Source organism: Bufo bufo, chromosome 1 (genome assembly GCF_905171765.1).
Source record: "Bufo bufo chromosome 1, aBufBuf1.1, whole genome shotgun sequence".
Classification (NCBI taxonomy): Eukaryota; Metazoa; Chordata; class Amphibia; order Anura; family Bufonidae; genus Bufo; species Bufo bufo.
Genome location: NC_053389.1, coordinates 387714180 through 387727883, shown reverse-complemented (window position 1 = coordinate 387727883; position 13704 = coordinate 387714180). Strand labels below are relative to the sequence as shown.

Below are 13704 nucleotides of genomic sequence, written 5' to 3'. Positions count from 1 at the left end.
ACTGTCATTAAATGGGAATACAGTATAAGTTGTCATCAATCCTACAACCAGTGACCCTGCTGCCTTTATACCGCCATGACCAACTTAACCCGCACCTACTGTGTCCTTCACCCATACCATGTAGATTGTAAGCCCTCACGGGCAGGGCCCTCTCTCCTTCTGTACCAGTTTGTAACTTGTTTTGTTTGATTAGTGTAATTGTCTGTATTATGTATGTGCACCGCTTATCATATGTACAGTGCTATGGAATGAATGGAGCTTTAATAATAAATAATAATAATAATCTGAGTACTGTATTTTGTATACCTCCTAAAAGTTTAAAAAAAGTTAAAAAAAATATAAAAAAAATGAAAAAATTTAAATCACCCCCCTTTTCCTAGAATCAAAAAAATAAATACATAAACAATAAAATATATAAATATCATGGGCATCACCGCGTCCAAAAATACCTGTACTATTAAATTATAGAAATACTACAAAATGGTATCAATAAAAACTACAGATCGTCCCGCAAAAAATAAACCCTGATACAGCTCAGTAATCATTACTATAAAAAAGTTATGGGGGTCAGAATATAGTGATGGAAAAGATTTATTTTTTCAAAGTTTAAATTTATTTTTGCACTATTTAGACATAAAAAAAAACCTATACATATGGGGTATCATTGTAATCGCACTGACCCAGAGCATTAAGGGCACAGGTCAGTTTTTCTGCTGTAGGGACAAACCCATAAAACTGTGGCTTAATTTAGTATTTTTTTCCAATTTCACCCCATTTTGAATTTTTTCCCCGCTTCCCAATACATTGTATCCTATATTAAATGGTGACATTAAAAAGTACAACTTATCCGGCAAAAAACAAGCTCTCATGTGGAAAAGTAAAAAAAAGGTATGGCTCCAGGAAAGTTTAATAGTGTTCTGTAACACCATACAATTACAGATGATTATTACACTCACTGCCAAAAAAATATCGTACCCAGATAGAAATATCGATTGCTGCAAAACTAACATGCAGTTATGTCTCTGGCAGATAGACACTGGGTCTTGCCACAAGAGGGCGTAAAAGTGTTTCTTCGTTGACCTATAAAAAGTCTCTCAGAGGCTACTTTTGGCTAATGTACCTCTAGGTGACAGGTCATGGACTGCTAGAAATGCCTCTGCGATGCACTCATGTTTTGCCTAGTTGACCAAGTTGGAGAGCAGCACATCACTGGACTGAGAGAATCAGGATGGTGGTTTCAGTGAATTGCCTTACTGACCTAGCTGTTAGGAGATGTTGGGAGCAGTTGTTACATAAGGGGACGCACACAAAGTAAACAGGCTCCAGACGGTCTAGACAGACGACCAGTAGTGAGGGTCATTTGCTGTGCCAACAAGCACAAACAGCTACCACAGTTTCATTCTCCACCATACAGAAAAAAAGTGGCACCTTCATTACATACCCGTCTCTGCCCAGACCATTTCCAGGCACTTAGCAGAAGTAAATTTGATGTAATGGTGCCAATTATGTGTCCAACCATTGACAGCCAGCCACCCTTGCCTTAGTTTGTAGTGGTGTCATGAACAAGAAGCCTGTGCTGCTATGGACCGGAACCGTATTGTCTTTAACAACAAATCCAGGTTCTGTTTGGGATTTGACGAAAGTTGAGTTTGAGTATGGAGGCCTCGTGGTGTGAGCTTCAATCCTGCCCCTACTGATGTCATCATTTGAGGAGCCTTTGCATATGACAGTCGTCACCACTAGTAGTGATATGATTGACACTAACAGCTCAGTGATATGTATAGGACATCCTGCGGCCACATATGGTGCCTCTCATGACAGGGCTTCCAACTGGCATTTTTCTGCAGGATAATGCTTGCCGGGAATGTCTCTACCAGATTGCAACACTTCCTGGGCCTGCCTGGTCACCAGATTTATCGCCAATCGAGCATTTATGGGACCAGCTGGGATAACAGCTTCAGCAACGAGCATGCAGGATCTCCAGGCCTAGCTGCAACATCTGTGGACACGTGCTGCAGGATACCATACTGAACCACTGTGCCTCCATGCCCAACCTTATCTCATCTTGTATCCAGGCCCAACAGGGTACTAGAGCCTCCTATCAATTGTAGTTTTCCCCAATAAACTTAATAAATATGTAATCACTTACATATATCATCATTATATTCAAACATATAAAGTTTCCTTCAATTCCAACAGCTCCTTCTAGGTGCAATATGTTTTTTTGTGTATTATGATATGTTAATACAATGGAATGATGATTTTACATTGATTTTTTGTGTATTTGGATTAGGGTTCTGTGTATATATATAACATCAAACAGTCTGGAGACCCCATTCAGATACTGAATACTTGTAATGACAAACTGACTGCTGCTGATTTTTTGACAAATGGAAACAAGTACTGCCTGGTGAGTCAGTATTCACTACTATGAAATGAGTGTACATTATTACATTGAATATAATAGTTAAAGTGAAAATTCTGCTTTGCTTTGATTTGCAAAAACAAAGCAAAACAGTATTCATTGCAATATGTGTATGGATCATTCCTAAGGCCTCATGCACACGGCCGTTGTTTTGTTCCGCATCCAGATCCATTCACTTCAATGGGGCCGCAAAAGATGCGGACAGCACTCTGTGTGCTGTCCAAATCCGTTGCTCCGTTCCGCGCTTTACGGACAAGAATAGGCAGTTATATTTAAGGCTGTCCATGCCATTCTGCAAATTGCAGAACGCACACAGACGCCATCCGTGTTTTGCGGATTCGCGCTTTGCGGACCGCAAAACACACAACGGTCATGTGCATGAGGCCTAAATCAGATTTATAGGTGCGACCAGTCCATTTATTACAGGGATTGGTGTCAAGAACTCCGATTCCAATCGATTCCATTCAGCTATTCCCTGGTACCATCTGCAAAATATGGACTCCTTTCTGGTTAATGTATTGATGAAGCTCTCTTTAGTGACAGAATACAGACACTACCAGGTGTAATATGTATTCTGTTACTATTTCTACGGAAAACAGCCTACGCCTACTCTCCCCTTGTGCTGGGAAAGCTTCAGGTAGTAGCATGCTTTACAGAAGGGCTTTAATGTATATACAATCCTCAACATTGAAATTGCAGCACCAAGAAAGACAAGCCATAAGGTTATGTAAACGGAGGAAGTAGCAGGTGTCGCTAAGATCTGCAGATGATTACATTTTTAAGCACCTAGCTCCATTCTGTGGCAAAGGAATAAAAGCCAGATTGAAAGGAAAGTCTTTTTTTTAGTAACATGAGACCTCAATAACGGATCCAGCCGTGGGGGTTGATTGTGTGAATCCTTGACACACCAGTTATCACCACTTGTCACAAATTTTTCCCACTGACATTTCCACAAGTATCTCTTCTACACACTTTAATGGTAAAGGTGGGCATACGCATTAGATGAATGTAGGCTGAACCTGCCAATTTCAGCTGGACCGACTGACCCTCTGATGTGTATGATGGTGTCCCAACTCACCCAGTGGAAAAGAAGGATTGGCCATGTTCTAGTTCAAATGCCCAATCCTTTGCTCTGGGAGGAGATAAGCCACCTTTAGAGGTCTTTGTCAGCCGTTTATTCCCCTTTCCCTGTTGAGAGCACATGTATGTTCGGCTGATCCGAGTATGCATGTATAGTCGGTAGAAATACAGTCGGCTAAGCGTGCGCTCCGGTGACAGCTATCTAACATGTATGCTCACCTTGAAGCAGTTCATGTAGTAGTTTACAGCTGGAAGATAAAGTATGTATAACAGCTAACTTTCTTTTAAACAAATTGCACTTAAGAATTAATGTCTTCTACTTAAAGAGCGTTGGCCGATCAGGAGGAGTGCAGATCTGGTCACTGGAGGACGGAGCGAACATCAGCTCACTAAATATTGATATACAGGTATTTGTTCCTCTGAGGTAATGTCCTGGCCCACAGTCATTCATGTGATTCTTCATCTACATTGACTTTTCTTTTCCTAGGCAACTTGCATGGCATGCTGCCCATCTTCCCATTATGCAGCGATTGGGAGCAGCAGTGGGCATGTCTTCTTTGTTGATGTTGTTAAAGTAAAAGCTCCTCGAATAATTGCAAGGAAGAGACTTTCTCATGTCCCTGTGCTGCATCTGCTGTGAGTCCCTATGATCATATGACTGCTTCCATCTTATTCTGATGATACAAGCCTAAGGCAGCCCCCAGGCACATTCTCACGGTAGTTTTGAAGAGTCATGTATATAATGGAAAGGTGGATTTTCCCTTAGGCACAAAGAATAAACCCTAGAGCCAGGCTATGATTGGATGTAGTAGTCTCCATTCATTTATGTATGTTATGTAGTTCAGTAGCAGCATATAGAAATAGCTTATTCTACTGCACTATGCCATCTCTGGAAGGCCGGTCATTTTTAGGTTCCAGGATGTAAGTCCAGTACTGAGAATGAAGGGTAGAGTATACGGGCTTGATGGACTGTTTAAAACCGGTAGGCTTAGACCATCAATATCGGTTGGTGTGGATCTTGGCACCCCTGCTGATGAGCTATATGAAGGGGCCGATAGGCACCACATCCACTGGACTGTTTGCAATGCTCAGTCTCGTTACTTACCATAAGTGGGACAAAACTTTAGGGGACTGTAACGTGCACAGTCTGAGTTGGGCCTAATAAACAATGGAGTGAATCTTCAAACAACTGGTCGGCATGTGTACCAAGAGTCGGACAGACGCCAATCAATTTAGATGGTGTAAGGATAGGCTAGCAATTTTAAAGAACTGGAAAACTCCAGAAACCCCTAAGTCCCTATTCTCTAACAATCACTGTCAGTACTAGATTTATATCATAGGACAAAAAATATCAGCCAGTTCTAATGTTACGGACATTACGGATACAGAAAGCACACGGGTGTGCTGTCCACATCTTTTGCAGCGCCATCGGAATGGGGACCAAAAAATACCATTGTGTGCATGGGGCCCAATTCAGACTGTTTCCCTTGATGCTTGATAAGACCCTGTAAACACTCCCCTCTCATCCTCCCCAAAAAAATAAAAAAAATTTGTGTCCTTTAACTTGTCTTCATACATAATAGGACCCTGTACCTGAACATACCCTGTTAACTTAGTTCGTGTAGGTGTCAGTGCTGACGGTAATTTTACCTCACCATTACAAATTATAATCATTTCAACCATTTTGAATAATAATATAGTTTTTTTTATTTTCCTGTTTTATTTCATTAGTTTTGATCAAAAAGGCAGTGTTCTTATGACCGGGGCTGCAGATGGACACATATTCATTCTGGATGCAAGGCCATCATGTTCATTCCAGGTTCTTGGATACACAGGTAATGATCTAGAATAGCTTTTCCAGTACAATCTGTGTCATGTGCTAAATATCCCCAGTTCATGCACTGTACACACATTGTAGATTGGCCTGATCTTACCAGGGTGGATCACAATTATGTTGATCAGTTGTTTGCTGAATTAGGAAAGCATTTTAACCTTCTTAGGCCTCTTTCATACGGGCGTTCCGGATTTGCTCCGGATGCGTTGCGTGTGCATTGCGGGAAAACCGCACGAGTAGGTACACAATTCCAGTCAGTTTTGACTGCGATTGCATTCCGATGTTCAGTTTTTTCCGTGCGAGTGCAATGTGTTTTACACGCTCGTGAGAAAAAACTGAATGTGATACCCAGACCCGAACCATTGTTTTTCTTGTGAAATTCCCAATAAGTTTGATGTGTCACATGACCCTCTTCCTATTGAAAAAACAAGAGTTGGATTCAAAATGTCCGACTTCAAAATGGCCGCCATGGTCACCACCCATCTTGAAAAGTTTCCCCCCTCACATATACTAATGTGCCACAAACAGGAAGTTAATATCACCAACCATTCCCATTTTATTAAGGTGTATCCATATAAATGGCCCACCCTGTAGAACATGCTGCGATTTTAACGCAACGCACAAGTGATGCGTGAAAATCACCGCTCATCTGCACAGCTCCATTGAAGTGAATGGGTCCGGATTCAGTGCAGGTGCAATGCGTTCACTTCACACTTTGCACCCGCGCAGAATCCTTGCCCGTGTGATAGGGCCCTTAGGTGTAATGAAAAGTCACAATACTAATAGGAAATAGACGGAGAGCTCACATATGCAATGGAGCTGAGTATTATTTCACCGGGAACCCAGTGTTGTTGCTACTCACATTGATGAGTGGGTGTACGTCGTGATAGTCTGCCTTGACTCTACAAGCTTATATACTAAGGGTCCAGGGTTTGACTCTACAAGCTTATATACTAAGGGTCCAGGGTTTGCCTCTACAAGCTTATATACTAAGGGTCCAGGGTTTGCCTCTACAAGCTTATATACTAAGGGTCCAGGGTTTGACTCTACAAGCTTATATACTAAGGGTCCAGGGTTTGACTCTACAAGCTTATATACTAAGGGTCCAGGGTTTGACTCTACAAGCTTATATACTAAGGGTCCAGGGTTTGACTCTACAAGCTTATATAATAAGGGTCCAAGGTTTGACTCTACAAGCTTATATACTAAGGGTCCAGGGTTTGACTCTACAAGCTTATATACTAAGGGTCCAGGGCTTGACTCTACAAGCTTATATACTAAGGGTCCAGGGTTTGACTCTACAAGCTTATGTACTAAGGGTCCAGGGTTTGACTCTACAAGCTTATATACTAAGGGTCCAGGGTTTGACTCTACAAGCTTATATAATAAGGGTCCAGGGTTTGACTCTACAAGCTTATATACTAAGGGTCCAGGGTTTGACTCTACAAGCTTATATACTAAGGGTCCAGGGTTTGACTCTACAAGCTTATAAAACTAAGGGTCCAGGGTTTGACTCTACAAGCTTATATACTAAGGGTCCAGGGTTTGACTCTACAAGCTTATGTACTAAGGGTCCAGGGTTTGACTCTACAAGCTTATATACTAAGGGTCCAGGGTTTGACTCTACAAGCTTATATACTAAGGGTCCAAGGTTTGACTCTACAAGCTTATATACTAAGGGTCCAGGGTTTGACTCTACAAGCTTATATACTAAGGGTCCAGGGTTTGACTCTACAAGCTTATGTACTAAGGGTCCAGGGTTTGACTCTACAAGCTTATATACTAAGGGTCCAGGGTTTGACTCTACAAGCTTATATACTAAGGGTCCAGCTTGTTGACTACTGAAAGGGAGAAAAATAATTGCTGTTCGTTCTGCAGGTTTTACATGGACACATCTTTTCTCTTTCAGTGGTTGGTGGAGATATTTTGTCATTGTCATTACTAAGCTCAGTGGATTCACCGCAAATTAAAGCCCTGGCTCTTGTCTGCCCCATGGGGGAGAAGGAAGAAGAGGAGGGAGGCACCCAGCTGGAATTGTTTTCTCTGACGCTGAAAAACATGCAGAGTAAGAGCTCATGTAAACTGTGTCATGTGGCACTAAACCATCATGACACCAGTAGTTCTGTGCGACTCTCAAAGGGCATGTTAGAGTGCTGTTAGAGAGGGCATTGTGTGACTGCATTGTTAGAAGTGGGCATTATATGGCTGGCACTATAGTGGTTGGACTGTGTGCAGCTGACACTTTTATTCTGTGGCTTGCACTATTGGGGGCACTTTGTGTCTGGCAACACTACAGGGACTATAACTGTCATCTCATTTTTGAATACATAGGGATGGTGAATATAATAATATACTTTAGAATTCTGTACATTTTTATTAGTAAAATGCATGTAAAGCGTTTCCTCAGCAATCCTCTAACTGAATGTTGCTAGGGAAATCCTGTCTTCAGCATCTCGCAGCGTAACTGCAACATTACTCATGGGATAACCTCTGTAAGTTTCATTGCAGCCTTTTGGACACGTACAGTCTAAAAATGTCACCCTTGAACTGCGAATAGAGAGATTTTCAGCACAGTCTTGTTGATCTTGTCCAGTTACTAGGTCTTCCTTACACAACTGTAGATTGTAGCTGTCATTTCCTTAACAATAAATGGGAACAGTTCTTCAAGTCAAATAACATAATATCCCTGTAAAGTATGTAAATGGGAAGCTAAGCTGATGTCTGTCTGGTCGGGGCTAAACTCTGCATATGTAAGCCAAGCCTAATGCTAGTCATGCACATTAGATTATTTTCAACCAAACCTGCCAATTTCAACAGGACCGGGTGACCGTCTAATGTGTGTGTGGAGGGGGTTCTCAAATGCCTGGCAGAGGGTTAGCCTACATTTACATGTGCATTGTGAACTCCGGTAGTCTGTGCCGGCAGGGGAACAAACTACTGGAGTTTACCGTATCCGACATTGCCGTTTACTGCTGCATACTGCCTGATCCCTATTGACTACAGTGGGATCCAGCTGAGATCCAACTGGTTTCTGGCAAAAATACTTGCCTTCTGCTGGGCAAAAAATACTGCATGCAGTGGTTCCCTGTCGGATCCCATTATAGTCATTGGGGATCTGGCGGTATGCGGTAGTATCCAGCAATGTCCGATAAAGTAAATTCTGGTAGCCTTTTCCTCTGCCGGAATAGACTGCTGGGGTTCTTACTGCATTTGTTAACCTACCCTTTATCTCCACTCCTCATTGAAAACATTGAGTGGGAATAAGGGGTAGAAGGAATAGCTGTCAGTTGAATGCCATTCAGCCGACAAATCGGAAGTGTGAGGCTGGTTGACAATATAACGTGTATAGAATTCATCATGATCACTTTTTTCTTTTATTCAGGTCAGTGAGATGTGGATTGAAAAACTGATATCAGTTTCTCTTTAGCTTTCCAATCTGTCTAAATCAAAGCAAAAAAAAAAAAACATACTACACATGAAAAGCATGTGTGAACCCAGCTTTAGGTGGGATTGGTAGACATGTAAAAGATTAGAAACGTTCCTCCTCCTTAATGCTCGGTTGTGAAGCGATCTCTCTCTTTGTAATAGGTCCCAATGAATATGTTGATCAGCGTGGGATGTTTAAAGACACCATGATCCAAAAGTGCCAATACAGGGTGGAGCAGCTTTTATTTTCAGCCGTTCTGGGAAGCAATGGCAATTCTGTCTATGGTCACTGCAGTGACTCACCATTTCTTTACAAGTTTGCCCTGCCAAAGGTACATTTCTTCTTTTAATAATTGGTATTGGAAGTGGACATACATTACATTAGTATTGGAAATGACCATACATTACCACCGAAACGTCAGTGGAAGACTTGAAAAAATACCCTACATTTTAGTGTATAGAGCTCCTAAGCAGTCCTATGCATCTTCCACATAACCTGGTCCTGCAGTCATACTCCCTTCCAACAGATTCCTACTTCTTGCTAACCATGTGACATGAACTCTGCCTGTACCATTTATGCTTGGACAGCCTGGGTCCATTGAAGGCCATATTACCGTATGTTCTTAGGGTACACTGCCCATGTCCTACTGCCCGTGTACTATTAGTACCCAGGCTATGTCCTTATAGATAGATGTCAGTACATTGTAGAAGAAACTAATAACCAGTACATTTATCTCTAGGAAACATCTGGTGATGCGGTCAAAGTTCTGCCGGCAGAAAAAAAAATTCAGGGAAGCCAGCTGGGACCTGGCTACCTCTGCTTGTCTCCTCATCATAAATGGCTGTCAGTATCAGCAGCAGATGGTATGTTGTATCTTCAAGATTCTTTAAGTTTGGTAAGTTCACGTAGAGTACAATTAATACATTTGTAAAGCAGAGGGACAGAATTAGTTGTAATCACTCATTATTTGTTATTATATGTGTAGTAATGGCTAATGATGGAAAAGAATCTTCCTGGTGAAAAGTGCCAACTATGCAGCATGAGTGCACATATATGTGCTCCACCAACACATATAGCCCAACTCCATACAAAATGAAAGCAGAAGTGTTTCTGAAATGCGTGTGTCTGAAGGGGTTGTGTCACTTCAGCAAGTGGCATTTATCATGTGGAGAAAGTTAATACAAGGCACTCACTAATGTATTGCAATTACCCATACTGCCTCATTTGCTGGTTTGCTTCATTTTTATACACTGCTCATTTCCAGCCGTTATTGTCACCCTACAATCCAGCAGTGGAGGCTGTGCTTGTACACTATAGGAAAAAGTGTCAGCCTGCCTGGCCAGGACCATGGGAAAGCAGATAGGAATGCATGCGAAGCAGATCTCATCCCTGCTACCTCGTATCTGCGCTGCAGCGGTGGCTGTAACCCATGGAAAAATGAATCAATCCAGCAAAGGAGGCAATATGGACAATCACAATACATTAGTATGTGCCTTGTATTAACTTTCTCTACATGATTAATTCTATTTGCTGAAGAGTTCATTTCCAGTTAGAACTGGCGAGAAACTCAATTTTAGCACAAAATAAAGATATGTAAATTTTGGTATATGAATTACACCAATCAGCCATAATATGGAAAGGTGAAGTGAATAACAGAGCTGTGCTTCCAGTTCTGTTTAAAATGGTAGTTCTGGTATCGGAGGCTACAGGGAACAGCTAAACTGGGGGGTGCAGGGTGTCAGACCCCCACCATTTGGATGTTAATGACCTAGTCTGAGGATAGGTCATCAATATCAGGAGCTTGGACGCCCATGTATACTGGCATTTCACTGCTGCAGTTTGTAAACTGGACCAGCGTCACAGAGGATGGCGCTGGAGAAAGGGGTGAGTATAACATCATTTTTTTATTATAGGAGATTTTTAACTATCTTGGACAACCCAGTCGTGATGCGGTTAGGCACCACAGCCTCTCATTTCACATTAGAAATGCCTGCAGGCAATAATAGGGTGACTGCATAGTGCTGGAAGGTGACAGAGCTACCACTTGCCCCTAATAACTGTATATTATATTACAAGAAGAGGTATAACATAGTATTTCTTGGAGAAAACATTTGCACTTTTTTATGTCGATTTCAGTTTCTCCTCAATATTGGTAGATTTTGGCTTATTGGGATCAATAAAGTCTTATGTTATCGGTTCTGTGTTTTCCAGGAAACCTTTGCTCGGGTGTGTTGCCATTCATACCTCACAGGAGGCATTGGCTCAATGGCATTTTCTTTAGATGGACACGCACTCATTACTACAGGAGTGGGGGATGGTACAGTTGTTTGTCTAACATGGAGGTGAGTCTAAAGGGCCCTTCACACGGGCCGAGAGTCCTAAAGATAATTGCTAACGAGCGTTCATAGGAACGCTTGTTAGCGATTATCCGGAGATTGAAATGTACTGCCGATTAAAGGGGTTCTACAGTTTGTTTTAACTGATGATCTATCCTCTGGATAGATCATCAGCATCTGATCGGCAGGGTCCGACACCCAGGACCCCCGCCGTTCAGCTGTTTGTGAGGGCAGCGGCGCTCCAACAGCGCCGCGGCCTTCTAACTGTTTACCGCTGGCCCAGTGACGTCACGACTTGTATCAACTGGCCTGGGCGGAGTTAAGCTCTGTTCATTTGAATGGAGCTTAGCCGCGCCCAGGCCAGTTGATACAAGTCGTGACGTCACTGGGCCAGCGGTAAACAGTGAGAATGCCGCAGCACTCCTGGAGAGCCGCTGCCTTCTCAAACAGCTGATCGGCGGGGGGTCCCGGGTGTCGGACCCCCGCCGATCAGATGCTGATGATCTATCCAGAGGATAGATCATCAGTTTAAACAAACTGCAGAACCCCTTTAACCAATGAATGGACTGGCAGCAGATCATCGGGAAGGAACGCTTCCTTCACGACAATCCACTGCTCCCTGTAAAGCAGTGCTTCTCAATTATTTTCTGTCATGCCCCCCCCTAGGAAGAAGAAAACATTTCGCGCCCCCGCGCGCGCGACTGTAAATAGTATCATTTGTCTATAAAATTGTTATAAGTACTGCTACTGGGGCTCCCTCTCTCCAGCCGTAGAGTTGCTAGGCAACCAACGCCGTGTGGGACGCTGCTTGTGGATGACGGACACTTATGGGGGATCTGTGGATGACGGACACTTATGGGGGGATCTGTGGATGACGGACACTTATGGGGGGATCTGTGGATGACGGACACTTATGGGGGGATCTGTGGATGACGGACACTTATGGGGGGATCTGTGGATAACGGACACTTATGGGGGAACTGTGGATGACGGACACTTATGGGGGGGATCTGTGGATGACGGACTCTTATGGGGGGATCTGTGGATGACGGACACTTATGGGGGGGATCTGTGGATGACGGACACTTATGGGGAGGATCTGTGGATGACGGACACTTATGGGGAGGATCTGTGGATGACGGACACTTATGGGGGGGATCTGTGGATGACGGACACTTATGGGGGGGATCTGTGGATGACGGACACTTATGGGGGGGATCTGTGGATGACGGACACTTATGGGGGGGATCTGTGGATGACGGACACTTATGGGGGGGATCTGTGGATGACGGACACTTATGGGGGGGATCTGTGGATGACGGACACTTATGGGGGGGATCTGTGGATGACGGACACTTATGGGGGGGATCTGTGGATGGCACTGTTACAGGGGGATCTGTGGATGGCACTGTTACAGGGGGATCTGTGGCTGGCACTGTTATATATGTGCCATCCACAGACCCCCACCCCATAACAGTGCCATCCACAGTGCCCCCCCCCAGCCCATAACAGTGCCATCCACAGACCCCCACCCCTTAACTGTGCCATTCCGTGTGCCCACCGCCGCCGTTTAAAGTTATTAAACATGCCCCCCTCACTCATAATAGTACCGTACAACGAATTTCTTCTGTATAATGCCGGCAGGCGGGCCGGGCGGCCGGCGCGTCCCTCAGTGACGTCACTTGTCTGCGCCGTCTGCTTCATTCATAAAGCAGGCGGCGCAGACAAGTGACGTCACTGAGGGACGCGCCGGCCGCCCGGCCTGCCTGCCGGCATTATACAGAAGAAATTCGTTGTACGGTACTATTATGAGTGAGGGGGGCATGTTTAATTACTTTCAATTCAAGAATACATTTTATAATAGTATACCGGAGGGAGCGGTGGGGCGGGGCTATAGTACAGTGACCTCACCGCCCCACCGCTATTGCCGGCCCCCAGCTCCTCCTCCCAGTCCCTCCCCCAGCCCCCGCTCCGTACATCGAGTCCAGCGCCTGCGCCGGCCTCTGATCAGAGGAAGGGAGATGAGCGCTTCCACAATGGAAGCGCTCATCTCCCTGCCGCATATTACACACTGCGAGCTGTCGGCCGCCCGGCGCCCCCCTCTACGGAGCCTGGCGCCCCCCCTGGGGGGCGCGCCCCACTATTTGAGAAACACTGAGGGACCTAGAAACAATACGTGAATCAAAATCATCAGATGAAATTAGTAAGCTGAAATTAGCAGATGGTTGACACATGAACAGTTATAGATGCTGGTATACGTTATGTTTGTTCCCTAAGTATTAGAAGTATGGTTTGTGTGTGTACACAACAAAGTGTAATCATTGTGCATAATGCTTTGCAGACATCCTGGAAATAATGTAGTGAATGAAGCTTTTGAATATGGTCGGACTCTGAGCATTTCCCTTCAAGGTATTACATTTGTGGAAGATGAGGCTTTACGGAAAATGCCACCATGGAGCCCTGATTCAGATCTCTCACTTGCAACGGACCAAGAGGTACATTTGTGAACTAGCTAAATATATTTACTTGAGAAAATGAAATACCCTATTCTCCCAGGAAAGAGCAATTTATTGCTCTCCTTTGGAGCAGGCATCAGCTTTGT

The 13704-nt window shown here is 43.9% G+C and overlaps 1 protein-coding gene across 2 annotated transcripts in view; it reads left to right on the top strand.

The window, feature by feature from the left end:
• CFAP43 (cilia and flagella associated protein 43) overlaps positions 1–13704 on the top strand; it is an 87662-nt gene that overhangs the window by 25825 nt on the left and 48133 nt on the right. For both annotated transcript variants that reach the window (XM_040405592.1, XM_040405599.1), the window contains exons 9-17: positions 2294–2410; positions 3832–3912; positions 3993–4141; positions 5237–5340; positions 7249–7404; positions 8928–9097; positions 9506–9661; positions 10978–11108; positions 13444–13597. In XM_040405592.1, coding sequence (XP_040261526.1) covers positions 2294–2410; positions 3832–3912; positions 3993–4141; positions 5237–5340; positions 7249–7404; positions 8928–9097; positions 9506–9661; positions 10978–11108; positions 13444–13597 — 1218 coding nt within the window. The remainder of the gene's footprint in view (positions 1–2293; positions 2411–3831; positions 3913–3992; positions 4142–5236; positions 5341–7248; positions 7405–8927; positions 9098–9505; positions 9662–10977; positions 11109–13443; positions 13598–13704) is intronic.